We start from the raw sequence: 15,913 nt of genomic DNA, 5'->3' as shown, positions 1-15,913 counted from the left end.
GACCAGAAATTTTCAATGTTCAAATACTTAAAACGACCCATATCGCGTTTCTGTACATAGACGTCGTGGATCGTAGGAAACGGCCAATACGCGTTACGATTTTAAAATCGGTGACTCGCGTGGCTCCTATTAGTCTGTTATCGGTAACAGTGGTGCAAAGATGTCGGTCGATAGATAGTATTTGCGACACTGTGTATTGTACGATCTCCAACAAAGTGACGCGAGTACAAATAGAAAAACACGATCGAACGTACACGCTAGCGTCGGTTTGATTAATTCGGTAGTAGCGAATCACAGTATTTTTTAACATCGACGAAGATCGGGAGAAAAGATTCTCGAGAATCGATCGGACAGAACATTCCGAGTAGATCTAACAGAGAAGCAGGAAGAACGCGTGGAAGCAAACATACAAACGAACAAAAGACATGAACAGAAAACGGTAAACAACAGCAACAATCACAACAACAACAACAACAACAATAAACAACAACAACCAATGAAAAAAAAAATATATATATATACAAAACAGAGAGAGAAACAAAAATGAAAATAGTTGTAAAAGTCACACACATACGCGTACACACATACACACACAAATGTACTAAGTAAGTTCATACTGCGTATTGCCTTTCTGACTTCGGTGTGAAAATATATAAATAAAAAAAAAAATGTCAGTCGCGCCGGGACTCGGGGATTTTCGAGCGACCTATAAGATATATAGCTGTTTAGTAGTGTCCCGAGGGGCGCACGGTTCGTCGCGTTTCCCGTTTCCCGTTTTTCCCGGCTCCCTCGACGGGTCTGCAGCCGCTTTTCCCGAAAGAAAAGGAGAAAGAGCGAACGGGGGAAGACGCCGGGGCGAAACGTGTCCGACGTCGTCAGAAGGCACGACGTGGCATTCTGTTTGTTTTCTCGACGCTCGATCTTCCTCCCCTTCGATCTCTTTCTCGAAAGCGAACGTCGATCGAGCACCGATCTGATATATATCCAATCCGAGAACCGTACAGGGAAACGGGAAGCACGACGAGAACACGTCGCTGAGAACAAAAGAATCTTTTTTCATGGTTCCGCAGTAAAAGATGTCCCGAGAAGCCCGCGAAAGTCCCCGCGTCCTCGCCTGCTGTGTCTGTTTCATGTTTTTCAATATTTGTAATTTATCGATAAAATTATTAAAACGGTATCGATACATAACAGTCTAAAGTGTGCGCTACTCTACATAATATTATTATATATAAAGTATAAAAGTATACATTATATATATATATTATATATATATACATATATATTATATATGAGAAGTATAATATATATATTATACACACATTGGGATTGGTGAGAATATACGGTTTTTTCGCTTTGGAGTGTTATTTTCTGAAAATATTGAACAAAATATGGAAAAAAAATTAAAAAATAAAACCAATGAATAAAAAAAAAAAAATGAACGAACCGTTCTTCTGTGATTCTTTCATTATTTTCGTCGCGACACCTCGGCTATGCTCGATCCGAACAAAAGCGAACGCTGATTCCTCGAGCGTTTCCGGTCCCGTCGTTGCGGGAACGTTCGCCAAACGGGTACCAAAAAATGTCGAAATCGAGGAACCGTTCCACGACAGAGAACGAAACAGATCGACCGGACGAAACCGGAAACGAGGTTCAGTTCCGTGCTTCTAATCGTTTTATCTGCGACGTTCGCCGACACCGAGAGGATTGAATGCAAAGAGGTGCACGTGCGCGTCATTTATCCGTTAAACGTCGAAAAATTCGACGTTGAGCCTCTTGAATCGTACTTATCGCGGACAGCCTTTACCGAAACGTCAATTTCGACGCTTTGCATTCAACTGCGTCGAATCGGTTCGACGATAAGAAACTATGTTTCGTTTGTCGAAGCTGAAAAACCATGACGAATTTTCAGAAAACCACGTTATTCTATATTTTCCATTCGTAAAATTCATAACACTTTTCGCTAACGTATCTGCGGCTCCATTCGCGTGAATTTGTATTTTACTTTAATTTCAATTCAGTTTTAGCACATTCGCTGCCATTTTTTACTCAAATCATATTGTCAATGACAGTAAAGTTATTCAAAATTTTACAAATTAATTATAAGCTCGAAACACCGGTCACCAGTAACCATCATGGCAACCAATGTGTCATTGTTATTTTGTAAATTTATTTGCCTGGTTTTAAGGGATGCATAATCCCTCTTCAATACCCTTCCAATAAAATGAAATAAGGGATACGCGAAGGTCTATAACTAGTGTAACTAACCGGTTACACGATTGTTAGCAAACCCAAGAGGAGTCTGCGGAAGTCGAGCCCGAGAAAAAGTATCTGCCGACCCTTCCGCCAAAAATCAAAAGCATGCGAGGCACAAGTTTCAGTGTCGAGAGCGAGGAACCCCCGGATCTCATTGAGTTAGACTTCCCCGGCTGATCGTGAGTCGAAACAATCGTATCAAAGCACGTAGAATGTTCGTTTTTCCGCAGATCGCTGGGAAACGCTCTCGAGATTACCGATTACAAGACAAACATGGCCGCCTTCTGGTTCTTAGACACGCTGGCACTCCATGTTCTGCGACAGAAACAGAAACTCGATGGCTATTATCTGAGTGTCCTGATTAGTTGGCTGGCTGGAGAAATGACATTGATTCGAGGTAACGAGTTAAAATTAAATATTAATATAAAACGTGACAACCCACTTTGGAATTTAATTTTCGTTCGTTGGCAGATCGGAAGCTGTCTCGCGAAGAATTCTTGGAAGAGATGAAGAATATTTTTAAGACTGTCGCTATCAGGGTGTCTGAAGAGAATCGAGTTCCGTATTGGGATGAAATCGTGTGTGACAATGACACAGAAGCCACAGAACATTCGGCAGACAATCTTTCGCCCACTCAAATGGAGTCCAACCAACAAGTATCAACGAAAAAGTAATTATTCTGCTTTGGTCGATTTTTATTAATAAATTTCTAATTTGGGTTCTTTTCAAATGCTTTCTTTCGTGTTTTCGTGGCAAGTCTGCAGAAAAAGCAACCCAAAGAATCGCCAGGCAACGCCAAGGGGGAAGTAAATAAAAAAGAAACTTTCTCAGAGGGGTTCGAAGATACTTCTTTATCGATGTCGGAAGAAACTAAGAAATCCTTCAGCAACGTAGATCCAGTTGTCGCGTTGGATATCGTGATCGAATCTACCTACAATATGTAAGTTAGTTTCGTGACTATTAAAATAGTAACTAAATAAATTTTTACTAATCAGGTATGCCAACGAATTTCGATACAGTCTCGTTTACGCGGTTTACGTCGAGCCGATAGAGGTGGAAACCCGTCAGCTGCCGTTTCCTCTTGAAAAACCGCGGTCAGTGAAGCTCGTGGATCCTGATTCGATGCCTTTTAACGTGCAACTTAAAAAAATATTCACCACGATGCAACAGACGAAGAAGAAAGCTACAGGTGTTATAAAATGTTTTTTTCAACGATTCTCATAGTTTCGAGATTTCGTTAATTTTTAAGTTGCAGGTAGAGGAAAGAAGAAAGGGTCGAAAGTACCGGAAACGCCTCCGCCTTCCCTGATGGAGGAAGAGGAACTAATTCGCAAACGTCAGTTTATTTTGCCATTGATCGAAGCAGAGAATGCGCTGGAGGTAATAGAAAAGCACAAGGACGTGGCGTAATATCGAGTTACCAGAAGGTGCAACAGAACAAACGCTGGACAAAAATTATTTCTTTATTCTCTTCATGGGAAATTGTTATATTACAAACTCAGTCCGTTACAAGCATGGTACCCCATTCGCGGCACTTGAAGTCTTTAATACGTGCTGAATTAACGGGAACATCGAGTTTGACAAACTTTGGAGAGCTTGGTAAGGCTTCTCGTGGTTGTCCTAACTGCCCGTACTTATTCGATCCGCAACCCCAAAGTGTTCCATCATCTGTCGGAAAGATAAGTCTTTCAAACGTTCGTTTCCCCTAAAATTTGAACGTTCACGATTGGAAACACGTACCCAATATACAAATTGTGAACGTATTTCCACATTCGACCTTCTTCACGAACGTCTCTATCTTTTCGTTTTGAACGTTTGTGAAATCTACCACCGTGGGCACGGCCACTACTTTACAGTCTTTGGTGGGTAGTCCTAATTCCCCATTCATATTCCACCCCCATGTATACAGATCACCCTATAATTTGAAAATATCTGCTAAAAAAAAAACGCGTTTATTGGGTCTGATTCATCCTGTCATGTCTAACATTCACCTGATCTGTTACTACAGCACTGTGCCAACCCATGGCAGAAATCTGAACAACTTTGAGGCCAGCTAGAGCTTCTATAAGCCTAGGATTGTCGCAGTCCTCCAAATCATTGTGTCCTAGCTGACCACGCCTATCTCATACAAATTATATTTTTTGCTTTGATTGCATGTTTATTTGAAATACTATACAAGCAGTACGTACGTTCCCATTCCCATAGAATAAATGTCCCCATTTTCTGCCAGTAAAATAGTGTGATCAAAGCCGCAAGCAATATCTATGAACTTTACCCTCTTTGGCATTTCAACTAATGTTGGAACATTGAAGACACGACCTAGAGCACAATTTATGTATGCAAATCTGACTGTTTCTTAGATTCTGAGTATAGCAAATGTGTACCTAAATTTGTAAGGACTACTGTACAGCCTCCTTGTAAAATTTTAAGGGGATATTCATTTTCAGAATCATCATTCCTAGGAATAAAGTTGGTCACCTTTTTCCAAGAATTTTCATAAATTTTATATTGCCATGTTTCAATGTCTCTGGATAGGATTACTATGTTATTTTTACCAACTGCAGCTTGTTGACAACTATACAAAGTAACAAAACTTGCAGCTAAATACATTTAGCAACAACTATTCCATTTTAATCACCATACCTGTCTAATGGTTTCCCTGGTATTTGTAATAATCGAATATCTGTATTTGTATCTGTACCATTTTCCAAACCTTTCTTGCAAATATATAATTCCTTTTCCCTCCAAAGAAGAAAATAACCCCAACCTATTTGAAAATCGGTAACGCCAGGAAACTGAATTTTAACGAACGAATCTATCGCAAAATCGACCTCTTGGTTATTGGAAAACAATGTACCGGTGTTGAAGCCAGCATAATAAAGAGTCATATTTCTATTAATAAAAGAAATTATTTCTACACAAGCGTCGTCGAAAAACTATCAAACGCTATCTTATACCTAAGCATAAGATCGAAAATCCGACTAATGTACACGTTTATAAATAAAGAAATAAACGCCACGTACTATATTCAATATTTATATTTATAGATTCGCCCTAATCAATGATGCAATAAAGTTTCTATTCGAAGTTTCATGCTTTCACGCAAATGGTGTGAAAGATTATTGGCCAGACAACGCAAACATAAGCACCAGTTTCCTTAGATACGAAAGAAACAACAAACTCAGCAGACGATAACCAAGCCAGCAACTTGTCGTGGTTAAGTGTCACCACATTTTTGTTCCAGTTTAATAAGTAACAAACGAAATATGGTAACGAATCAAAGATAACTGATTTTAAAAGTGCACCAAACGTTCTATCAAGCACTCCTTTTCGACGCTCGAAACTTATCTTTCAAAGTACTGGACGCGTTCGACATAACCTAACAAGCACAGCACCCTCGAGTTTCAACGCAACTACATTATCTCAAGGCATTTTATTGAATTAAAAATTCTCGTACGACGCGCGAATAGCTTTTTTCGAGATTTCGTAATCAATATTCGTGTTTCAACAAAAGATTCTACGAATTTCTGCGGCGCGTCGTAACGCTACTTCACTTTTACAGTGCAATCGCAATTCTGTCTGCTATCTCGAAAAACGCGCAATTTAAGTCGATATGTTTCACGGAATATAATCGATACTCACGATTATAAACTCGTTTATATTTATCACGTTACCGTAAATATTACTGGTAAATAATTCCACCGATACAGAGACGTTTCTTTTTATGTTTAAACAGGGACTGTTAGCAATTTTGAGGAAACTGCGCTCGAATCCGGATAAAGAGTTGCGCTTGCTCCTTCTGGGACTCGACAACGCTGGAAAGACAACAATTTTAAAATCTTTGGCCAGTGAAGATATTACACAGGTATCGAATGCATCTGGATAACTATGCGGGTTGTGTTTAAATTGTCCACGGTCGTAAATTGTCTGAATGTTTGTTCAAGGTAACGCCGACTCAGGGATTCAACATAAAAAGCGTGCAAAGCGAGGGTTTTAAGTTAAACGTCTGGGACATAGGCGGTGCTCGAAAGATTCGACCCTATTGGCGAAATTATTTCGAGAACACGGACGTTTTGGTGAGTGATCTCAATCTAATGAACTTAATAGGAACTGAAATACCCAGTCTTTCCCTTTTCTGTTTGCATTTGGCCCTCTTACGATGATTTTATTCGTCACATAGCTGGTTCTTAATTAATGTTAAGCTGTATAAATATTTAAACACAAACGAGGTATACGAGTAAACCCTACACCTTATAGTCTTTAGTGGCTCTATCAGACTGCCATACCGACCTGAAAATTCGGAGCTGATTTTAGCGTCCTCTTCTCATGGATGGCGGTCAGTTGAGAAACTATTCACTGAATTAGTATTGAGGTGCAGCGCTAGTGTGTGTGTAAATATATGTGAATTGACTATAGGAGAGATTGAAAAAGGCAATTCAGTATTATCAGACGGCAGATCGGTACCTGAGGGAAACTACCCTTCCACTTACACGCAAAACAAATTTTAAAAAAATATCGTAGGTGCTGAAACTTTTCGGCGAAAGAAAAAAAATTTCAAATCGTTCTAGAAAAATTATTTTCGGTCGTAGGGATCAATTACAATCATTTTTTATGAATAGACATACCCCTGAACCCTACGCACTTTCGAGAAAAAATTTGAGTAGGTGGTGAAATTTTTTAGCGAAAAAAAAAAATTTCAAATCATTCTGGAAAAATTATTTTCAGTTGCTGGGGTCAATTACAATCATTTTTTATGAATACACATATCTCCGAAATCCTACGCACTTTCGAGAAAAAAATTCTTTACCGAAAATATATCGGAGGCACTGACTATACCACAAAGTGGCCTTTAGGAGTACTTTGTGCCGTTCGTTGCTAGATGTGTTTACTATTTCACTGTTACGGCGAATAAATAAATCGAAATATGCAGTATAATAACAAATTCGTGTAGCATAATAAACGACATTAACAATTAACATTTCCCTTTTAAAAAGATATACGTTGTGGACAGTGCGGACATAAAGAGACTAGAAGAGACGGGTCAAGAGCTATCCGAGCTTTTACTGGAGGAAAAGTTACGAGGAGTTCCGTTGTTGGTGTACGCGAACAAACAGGATCTTGGACAAGCTGTAACCGCGGCTGAAATTGCGGAAGGCCTAGGATTGCACAATATCAAGGATCGTGACTGGCAGATACAATCGTGCATCGCCATCGAAGGGAAAGGGGTGAAGGTACGGTAACGGTGAATCGACGATCCTGTAAAATTGTTTCAAAGTCTGAAACGAAATCTGAATTCGCTAGGAGGGTCTCGAGTGGGCGTGCAAAAACATCAAGAGGAAGTAATGATGAAGGAAGGATCGTTATGTCCACGCAGACGTTGCAAGGCGGAACGAAATGGATCGCGGTGTATCTTGTACATCCATTATAAGTTTTATTTGGCTTTTATCTAATATTTACAAGAGCTGTTGCAGACAAAATGCCGTTAATAAATTCGGCACGAACCCTCGCACGCCGTCGGACTTCCGGTACCTCCTCAATAGAGCCTCGGCTCGAAATTCTGATGCCGATGAGAACGTGTTTGTTCTAACGAAATATGCCTTCTTACGCGTCTTCTCGTAAAATAGAACTTTTATAGATTCCTCTAGAGGAAGCGAATTTAAAAGACACAACGAATGCAATCGTATAACGGTGCCTTTGCATTTAAAACACTGTACCGCTACGTTTTCCAAACATTCTGTTCGAAAATCATTGAGCACCGTAAAATTGCAGTTCGGAAATAGTTGTGCAACATTGAACAAACAAAGAAATAAATCCTTTCTCAGATTCACAATAAATAAAAGGTTTTCAGAAACTAAACGCCTATGTTATTCGGCCACGTCCGCGGTTCTTCTCCCCCGTATGTACACGCGAAGAAGGTAAAGGGGACTTTGGAACGCGACGAATCCCCCTACCTACGTCGACTTTTTCACCGTGGATCGAGCCTCTTAATAAAATAAATCGGTTACTTCTTGTCGCGCGTAGTAAACGCAGTCTTATAAACGATAGACGGAACGCGACGATCGCGATCCGTAGAGCTTGACTTATGTAATCAAAAATGTCTTTCAGGATGGTTACACTGAATCGGGGATCAAAGTTCGCTGTGAACGCTCTCCGTGGTCACCCGAATCTCCTCTTCGTGGAACTCCGTGCAATCGGCTGGATACTTTTGCTGAAAATCATAAGAGACGTAAATATTAATCTCGTAGTTAAAGATGGCGTCACGAGCGTCGAAATTTGAGGCATTTGACTTACGACGCATCTATCCTGTTCCGTGATGGCCCCGTACAGGAGCCAGAAACTGGTTCCTAGCTTGTTGCTGACGGCCCAGGCGGTAGGGAAGCTGGTCACCTTCAGCAAACCACTGCGCAGGGGCGATTGCTTCTCGTTCTGTTCGTTCTCGTTGATGGTGCACAAGATCTGGCTGGCGCACTGGGGCATCTTGATCGCCCACTTGTACGCGCGATAGGACTGCAAAACGATCCGCGAGATCACGATTTCGTAACGCGACTCTACCGTTTCTTCGTTACCTTTAACATGGGATCGATGATGTCGTTGTTGATGACGTCGCTGAGTCTGTTGCTGATCTCCCTGGCGTTCACTCGTGACATTATGAAACCCTTCTCGGAGGCCAGGGCGATCAATTCCTGCACGTATGCCACCGCCGGTTTAATGTACTGCGAGCTATCGAACTTCATGCCCAAGTGCCTTTTCGCGACCACGTCAGTTAACCTGACGAAGAGAACAAACGATGAACCGGAATTTAATTAGTAATCGCCGCGTCGAAAAACGCGTTACCTGCAGAGGCTCTCGACCGGTCTCATCGCGTCGAACATGGCCAGCTTCGAGAAGCCTTGCGACTTGAGAAAACTGTTCCCCACGAACTGCACCGTATTCAAGTAACGCTGCTGGATCTGCGGGTCCGATACGTGGGAGATCCACTCCCCTACGTAATTCGTCAACACTCTGATCCACCGTCGACGCAGTGCCGGGTTCTCGAAGCTGTCCAGGATCTCCTCGTACCGGATACGTCCGTCGGGATCGGACATCTGACCGACGAACTGCGCCAGGCCGCTGTTCTTCCACAGAGTTTGGCCCAGTTCCGAGTTACGGAAATGGTCCCACATGACGTGCAGATTCTCGAGGATGGGCGGCATGTACCAGGAGTGGCTCGAGTGGTCGTGCAATTTTCCAGGCTCGCCGTCCACCTCGTTGCTCCCACCGCCGAAATTCTGCAGTAACATGGGCATCACGCCCATCGCGATATCTGAGTACACGTTCTGACCGAACAGCATATTTCCCATCTTCAGCAGGCCCTCCAGGTCCACGTTGGGCTCCTGCTTCGCGTCCGTGTCCCTGGTGACCCTCTTCGCGTTCTTGTTCGAGTTCACCATGCTGTCCAGGACCGAGCCTATCACCGAATAGTCGACACCCTGACGGTTCTCGTTCTCGGCGAACAACGACCCAATCCCCGAGATGATCTGCCCGACGCCATCGATGTTCAACTTGCCACCGATCGCCTCGTTCGCCTGTTTGATAGGAAACGAGTAAATTCGATGGTTCGTGGAAATTGTTACGGGGTTCTTAGTTTATCCTTTACTAGAATATCCGAACAGAGTGTGCCAGTGTGGATAACGGGACGTTCGGATGGTAGGATAATCGGATAATTGGTGCTCGGATGCTGCTGCTAGATCCTCGACGCTCGGACCGGTTAGCCACGTTGATAAATATTTACTTTACTCGATTTACTCTGAATCTGTTTATTTTTGGGGGGATTTTTAGCAAAAGGCTGTATCAAGATTATATGTTGAAGAAAATAAATCTAGATAAGACGTTTGAATTTACGCACGACAATCTGTGAGTACGCTAGTTTTCGATTGTCTAAAACCAAAGTTTTGGTTTCGTGGACAATTTTAGGGGTTTGGTCTGGTAGTTAACGCGTTAAATATTGAAAGTCGAACAGTAAAAGTACCTGTTTTCCTGCGTCCGACTGTACGAACGCGCTGGCCAGTCCCTGGATGCCGTTTATGTTATCCTTGTTCGAGAAGAAGGATTTCGCCGCCTCCAGGAATATGGTGGACGCATCCTCTTCCTCGTGGCCGTCGCAACTCGCGAGACCAAACAGAACCAACAGAATCCACGTTCTCGACAGCCACATCTTTCGCGTTTCGCGTTTCTCTTCGGTCCGCCTGGATGTTTCTGAAAGTATCGTACCCCAGGGTACTGGAATATAGTTATCTCGGGGCCCGAAAAACGTACGGGAGTAGTTAACCTTCGGCCGGATCCCGACTCTGGTCGAGTTATTTTAGGAAGGCGCGGCTTCCTCGAGCTCGCGAGCGACACACTGGAAGCGTTTCGGCTCGTGGTCACTCCGATATACCGTTGCTCTCTCCACGTAACAAAAGACAGTCGCCAAGGTGCCCCGTTGTTACGTGGATTATTCCTTCCGGCGAGCGAATTTTATTCGCGAACAATGAATTTCAATATTAGATTCGTTCGACGACTTCGAGGATCTTTGCGTACACGTGACAGTAGAAATAGGAATTGTAGCCTTACGATTTACAATACTTAAAACATCTCAAGATTTAAAAAAATTTCAGGAACACTGTTTGCATCTCACAAAATATCATCGATTTAGTTAATACTCGTTAATAATGTTCGTTCAATCTGTATCGCTCCGATAGAAGCAGATGGACGTTAAGAGTCGCGGATTTAAACGGACGAGGATCACGGATCCGGAGTACCGTTCTTGATAAGGTTCCTAGTGTTCGTCCTTGAGATTCCCCATGATCGGGGCCAAGTAGTCGATGGTCGAGATGCGTCGTGAATGGAAAGAGGGAACGAACAATCGGAGCCCGTGTACACTAACGCGCAATTTCAGTACCGTAAACCGCATGAAATTGACATTCTCCAGTTGGAGGGACGATTCGGGCTAACGGTACACACTGTTAGTCATCGTTCCACCGACGCGGTAAACTCGCGTCAATTGACAGGGCACGCGGTCGTCAACTGGATTCCTTTCTCGATCGAGGGAAGGATCCTTCGTGGTCGAAATTGAAATCGAGTCGCGGTGCCTCGATGTCCCCGTTTCGACCGGATGCATTGGCGTCGACGCGTCGGAACGTTTGGCCCACGCTTCGAACGAACAAACGCTGCGGAATTATTTTAACGGAACCACGAATTAAATTATTCCGGTCTAGTGCAATTTCTAAACCTTTTTTCGTTAATTTCTTCTCGAGAACACCGTGGTAGAAAACTGTTTTATATTGGAATTTCGCGCGTACAAATCATGTACCAGTCGAGGAGTTAAAACGGTTGGGAGAGTCATTACTCCGCCGGTCGTTTTCGCATTAAACCATAAAGCCGTTCTTCCACGTATGGTTGCAAAAGTTATTACTCGACAGCCGTCTGCACTTTGACCTCTCGCGTAATTTTCTCACCGATACGATTCGACAAGGCGCGATTGGAAAATTATTTATGTTACTTATTTTACGTCTAAAGAATTATTGGGAATCTTTCGTCCCAATTTTTTGCAACGGCCAGAGTTCTGCAACGCGTTCGTGGTTTCCGGGCCAAAGGAGGTTGCAGGCTTCCGGGTTCGGGCGCTTCGAACGACACACGATGTTTCTCACAAACGACGCGTCGCGTTTATTTATCAATTTAGCGCGCAAACACGGAAAGTGCAAGATTGCGGCTCGTTCTCGCGTGGACGAGAGGGAAAGCGTGGCAGAACTCTCGGAACGTCGTCGGTTTCCAAGGTCAGCTGGACGTCGACACGATTTCCTGGTTCGAGGCGGCGCGACACCGCGGTCGCGCGTCCCTTTTCATTTTTCTTCCGTTTCCTTTTCGAACGAGCGCCGTCCAAACCGGGACGCTGCAAAGTTATTAACGTTTTGGCCAGACGACGCGACTTTATCGAGATTGTCTGGAAGGAAACAGATTCAACAGAATAGGAACTTATTATGCCATTTGGAGATTCATGGACCCCGCGTAACCGGCACTTTGATGCGTAATTAAAGGAGCTCGTTAGACACGGTCAGAGTAACTTCGTACGCCGGCTGAACGCAATTTGCCATCTTCCATGTTGATTCATTTGTAAAAAAAAAAAGGCCGGTTTATATTGCCTTTCGTCTTCCCAGCTATTGGGTCGCGCAGACCTCGTGAACGTTCGCTGCTTGACTCCCTGGTCCGGTGAAAGGCGTCTAACGATTCAACGAATCTCGAGGAAAGTAATACTCGGATCAGAAACAATTAATAAACCTCTCCCTTTGCCAGAAAAATTCTCAATTAATACGGGAGAACGTAGATTTAACGTTTTATTACTCGCATAATGGCATCATTCGAGATCATTGGTTATCAATCAACTCTCGTATACGTGGTTTTTAACGCAATTGTACAGGCGTTAAAGCATGCATAGGTAGTTTACTTTTTCCTTAATTTTAGGAGCTCTCGTTGTCGTCCACGCAACATGGCCGCCCAGGACCAGGCGCTCCTTCTGCTCCTATCTCGTCACGAACCTGATTCCTGCATTTTTGAACACGTTTACGTAAGTTTTTTCATATACATTCATTCAAACCGTTAACTCGAGCTCGAAAACTATGTCAGTGTCAATTACAGCACGTGTTATCGTCGAAGTAACTATAGTCGGAAAAGATAAGCCTCATTATTTTCCATCGGCTATTATGGCGCGCGTCTTTTTCAGGCGCGTTGAAATTTCCCCAAGTCAGGAAGTCGTTCTTTCGTCACGGAACGTTTACGCGTTACAAATTAATACTGTTATTTGTGTTTCTATTCAATTTCAACAAAGGAGCGATTATTTCGTTTGGTCGAACGGAATGCACTCGATAGAACGCACTTTGCCTCGAAACTTTTAATTATCTGATAACAATTTCCTGTTTCCTTCTTCCTCGATCATATTTTGAGGACTACAACGCTGCGTGAGAAAGCAGGCCACATTAGCAAACAATACGAAATCTTAAACAGATTCATAATTGTCTTCTCGTAAACCGAGCCTCGCGTGGACATTACTCTCTCTTAGAAAATAACATACGAAAATGCTATTCCTTTTCCTCGCGTGTTATCCAAAATGGCGAAGCACAAATAGTTTTCTTTTCTCGAGCTCGCGAAGTCGCTGCTACCTATACCAACATTTAATTACATTGTTATCGCGTATCGCTAATTTGTACGGAACATAATCAACAAGCGGATAACGATGAACGTTGGACAATTGCCAGGAGCCACGTAAACGGCGAACCGAAGCGAATAATAGTATGCAATTTTTCGACGAACCCATTAAACTACACCCATTACTTATCTGCCGCGAGGCGATGCTTCTGGCGAATATTTAAAAAAGGAAACCGAGATCGGCGTTGGTCGTGAACGATCCGCCCAAAGAATTCCCGTCGTCTAAAAAGTCTAATAACGAATGGAACCGTGAATCATACGGATAACGGATAAAAATTGAACCGTTCGATCAACGTGTCGGAAGTACGTGTTGCTCGAGCAAAATTTTGTCCACGTCCGTAGACCGATTCGTTGGTCGTTTCGGAACTTGTCTCTGTTCCGGAAGAACTTCCCTAGCGTGGAGTCGCGATCGGGTTATGAAACGGGTTATGAAAATCCGCGTGACCACAACAACGGTAGTCGCAATCAACTAGAGCGTGTTCGATAGTGGTTTCAGCGTGGATACGATCATTGAAGCTTGACATATCGGTGCTCGATGCGCATCGCGTATCGTGCACGCGTCCAAACGAATTCGAAGCGCGATCGTCCATGCAAATCCACGCGAAACGTATTTCCGCGCCTCGACGATACGTTCAAGACCTAGGTAGGTAGACCTCTAGGTAGCTCGCAGACGCAGATTAACGACGCTCGCGTGAAATTCTTTGATCCTTTGATCGGTCACTGTTTCAAAATTGGGTGGGTAAAAGTAATGGAGAAAACAACATTTAGGATATTGAGACATTCTAATACAAGGTGGTACAGAGCAGGAAGATTACTTTAGCACATTTTACTGAAATTGTTGCAGGTTTCGTATGTTAACGAGAGTCAAACGCGTAGCCAACCGTGTCGATGGATTTTTATATTCGACTCTTGATAAAAAATTATGACGATTTTTCTGAGGGAAAAATCGAGAAACGTTGTGTGTTCCGAGTACCGAAAACGACATTTTGTAGAGCCGCGGCGAGTAGGTACGGGCGCAGACGGACGCGAAAACGAGATTGTTTTGGTGATTAAACGTCGTTTAAACTTACCTCGAGACTAGTTATATCGGAAAGAAATATCGAGGCGGTGGCCACCGGCGATCGATAGAACTCGCGAGCAGCCGAGGAGAGTCCCGTTGGTCCTCGGAGAGCCGTGGGCACCTGACGCGACGAAGGTTGTGGCGTGACTGCCGTCGAAGGTAGCTCGTCGAACGGTACTTACCTACCTGAGCAGGTAAGCAGAGCCAGCTGCGAGCGTGGACGGACGATAACACCGTGCAACAGCTCTTCCAGGCTACTCGACGCCTCGTGGATCCTCCGCGTAGTCGAACATTTATTTTCGAGAGGCTGCGGAGACCGTTCGTTCCTTCCCGCTGAATGGAAACGCGGATTCGCGCGAACGATGGCCATCCGGCTTTACGCTGAAATACCGTAACCTGTTTTCAACAAGAATTCGCTGAAAAGCCGACGAGGACCGGGGTTTTTGCCACGAATTACGAATTACGACGACCAGCAATGCAGAATTTACAAACGTATTAGCACCGATCTAGGGTCAGTCAAATTTTCTGTACTTTATTCGAGGAATTTGGACCGTTAGTCGAATTCGTCGGTGACCAAAAATGGTAAAGTAACACCGTACACGGAATATTCGGAGATTATCTCGCGGACGATGGTCGATAAAAACCGGATTGCTAGGGCCGCGCGTAGGATCGGGCACTTTCGGTGGATCTCTTCGGGCAACCGGGCAGTCGTTGACCCCGGGAGGAATTGGGGAACACGCGTCAACAGAAGGCCGGGCGTCCCGTTTTAATTCGAAACGCCAAGGTCGCGCGGCGAGCTATGCAAGACACGACGGAGGATCGTTCAACCGGTTCGAAACTGTGGCCGGTTGCCAGGATTTAAGCGACCGGCGAGCGACGTTCGCTGGCATTCGGCCGAATAGCGTTTAGTTAACCCCGTCCCGGCGTTTAAAAATTCGTACTAATACTTCGGTCGTGGAGTTTAGCTGCCTCCTCGACGGGAAACACCGTTACGAGATCGGTCTTCTTATTTCGATCCGCGTTTTGCTCGATGAACTTTGATGCTCGACGCGGAACGATGGAATTTCACGGCGCCGCTGGTGGATCCGGGGCTGCTTTGCAATCAGAGAACCGTTTTTTACCCTGTTGTTTTCGTCCTTCGTGTCTTGTGATTTCGCCAGTTGTTTTTCTTAATATTTAACGACGTCTCCGAGGCACGCGTTTGCGAAACACCGGCGGAGGGCGCGTACAGTTCCTTTTCGATATTCTTTTTGCGCGGGTCGCACGGCTCCCTCGAGAGCAACGTTATTGTATTTTTATTCGCACGAAAACAGTCCGCGGCGTGCGCGACCCGTCCGCATGAATAAAAGATCAAAGGTACGCCGGAAAATCGTCTGCGCA

The 15,913-nt window shown here is 44.0% G+C and overlaps 4 protein-coding genes across 5 annotated transcripts; 2 read left to right on the top strand and 2 right to left on the bottom strand.

The window, feature by feature from the left end:
- Positions 1-657: 657 nt before the first annotated feature.
- Positions 658-5,285, top strand: LOC143346265 (uncharacterized). Of its 2 annotated transcripts, none has more exons than XM_076774208.1 (5): positions 658-2,650; positions 2,725-2,923; positions 3,011-3,193; positions 3,249-3,442; positions 3,509-5,285. In XM_076774208.1, the coding sequence occupies exons 1-5, from the start codon at positions 2,527-2,529 to the stop codon at positions 3,661-3,663; spliced, it is 855 nt and encodes a 284-aa protein (XP_076630323.1). In that variant the 5' UTR covers positions 658-2,526; the 3' UTR covers positions 3,664-5,285. The 2 variants fall into 2 exon arrangements, with proteins under 2 accessions (XP_076630323.1, XP_076630322.1); XM_076774207.1 differs by having other exon boundaries at positions 3,503-5,285.
- On the bottom strand, positions 3,752-6,029 carry LOC143346263 (RCC1 domain-containing protein 1). The gene is made up of 7 exons (XM_076774206.1): positions 5,896-6,029; positions 4,897-5,145; positions 4,638-4,828; positions 4,443-4,572; positions 4,245-4,371; positions 3,994-4,168; positions 3,752-3,921 (listed from the first exon to the last, which is right to left on the bottom strand). Exons 2-7 carry the CDS (start codon positions 5,139-5,141, stop codon positions 3,752-3,754), a joined length of 1,038 nt encoding a protein of 345 aa, XP_076630321.1. The 5' UTR covers positions 5,142-5,145; positions 5,896-6,029.
- Positions 5,424-8,064, top strand: LOC143346266 (ADP-ribosylation factor-like protein 3). Its single transcript, XM_076774209.1, has 5 exons — positions 5,424-5,522; positions 5,990-6,118; positions 6,198-6,329; positions 7,248-7,484; positions 7,555-8,064. Exons 1-5 carry the CDS (start codon positions 5,520-5,522, stop codon positions 7,594-7,596), a joined length of 543 nt encoding a protein of 180 aa, XP_076630324.1. The 5' UTR covers positions 5,424-5,519; the 3' UTR covers positions 7,597-8,064.
- LOC143346262 (uncharacterized) lies at positions 7,665-14,686 on the bottom strand. The gene is made up of 6 exons (XM_076774205.1): positions 14,544-14,686; positions 10,262-10,488; positions 9,088-9,818; positions 8,820-9,021; positions 8,545-8,760; positions 7,665-8,461 (listed from the first exon to the last, which is right to left on the bottom strand). The coding sequence occupies exons 2-6, from the start codon at positions 10,445-10,447 to the stop codon at positions 8,381-8,383; spliced, it is 1,416 nt and encodes a 471-aa protein (XP_076630320.1). The 5' UTR covers positions 10,448-10,488; positions 14,544-14,686; the 3' UTR covers positions 7,665-8,380.
- Between the last annotated feature and the right edge of the window lie 1,227 nt (positions 14,687-15,913).

The sequence above is a fragment of the Colletes latitarsis genome, chromosome 10, assembly GCF_051014445.1.
Source record: "Colletes latitarsis isolate SP2378_abdomen chromosome 10, iyColLati1, whole genome shotgun sequence".
Taxonomy (NCBI): domain Eukaryota; kingdom Metazoa; phylum Arthropoda; class Insecta; order Hymenoptera; family Colletidae; genus Colletes; species Colletes latitarsis.
Note: the sequence above shows the minus strand (reverse complement) of the source record. Positions and strands in the feature narration are given on the sequence as shown.

Excerpts from the sequence above, each read along its gene's own strand:
- LOC143346265 (XM_076774207.1), top strand. The coding sequence starts at position 2,527 with ATGGCCGCCTTCTGGTTCTTAGACACGCTGGCACTCCATGTTCTGCGA. Across the intron at positions 3,194-3,248 it reads ATCGAATCTACCTACAATAT|GTATGCCAACGAATTTCGAT; the intron begins GTAAGTTAGTTT and ends TTTACTAATCAG. Across the intron at positions 3,443-3,502 it reads GACGAAGAAGAAAGCTACAG|TTGCAGGTAGAGGAAAGAAG; the intron begins GTGTTATAAAAT and ends TTAATTTTTAAG.
- LOC143346263 (XM_076774206.1), bottom strand. The coding sequence starts at position 5,141 with ATGACTCTTTATTATGCTGGCTTCAACACCGGTACATTGTTTTCCAAT. Across the intron at positions 4,573-4,637 it reads AGTAGTCCTTACAAATTTAG|GTCGTGTCTTCAATGTTCCA; the intron begins GTACACATTTGC and ends ATTGTGCTCTAG. Across the intron at positions 3,922-3,993 it reads GTTCACAATTTGTATATTGG|ATGATGGAACACTTTGGGGT; the intron begins GTACGTGTTTCC and ends TCTTTCCGACAG.
- LOC143346266 (XM_076774209.1), top strand. Across the intron at positions 6,119-6,197 it reads CCAGTGAAGATATTACACAG|GTAACGCCGACTCAGGGATT; the intron begins GTATCGAATGCA and ends TGTTTGTTCAAG. Across the intron at positions 6,330-7,247 it reads TCGAGAACACGGACGTTTTG|ATATACGTTGTGGACAGTGC; the intron begins GTGAGTGATCTC and ends CCTTTTAAAAAG.
- LOC143346262 (XM_076774205.1), bottom strand. The coding sequence starts at position 10,447 with ATGTGGCTGTCGAGAACGTGGATTCTGTTGGTTCTGTTTGGTCTCGCG. Across the intron at positions 8,761-8,819 it reads TCATCGATCCCATGTTAAAG|TCCTATCGCGCGTACAAGTG; the intron begins GTAACGAAGAAA and ends ATCGTTTTGCAG. Across the intron at positions 8,462-8,544 it reads CGGAACAGGATAGATGCGTC|CAAAAGTATCCAGCCGATTG; the intron begins GTAAGTCAAATG and ends TATGATTTTCAG.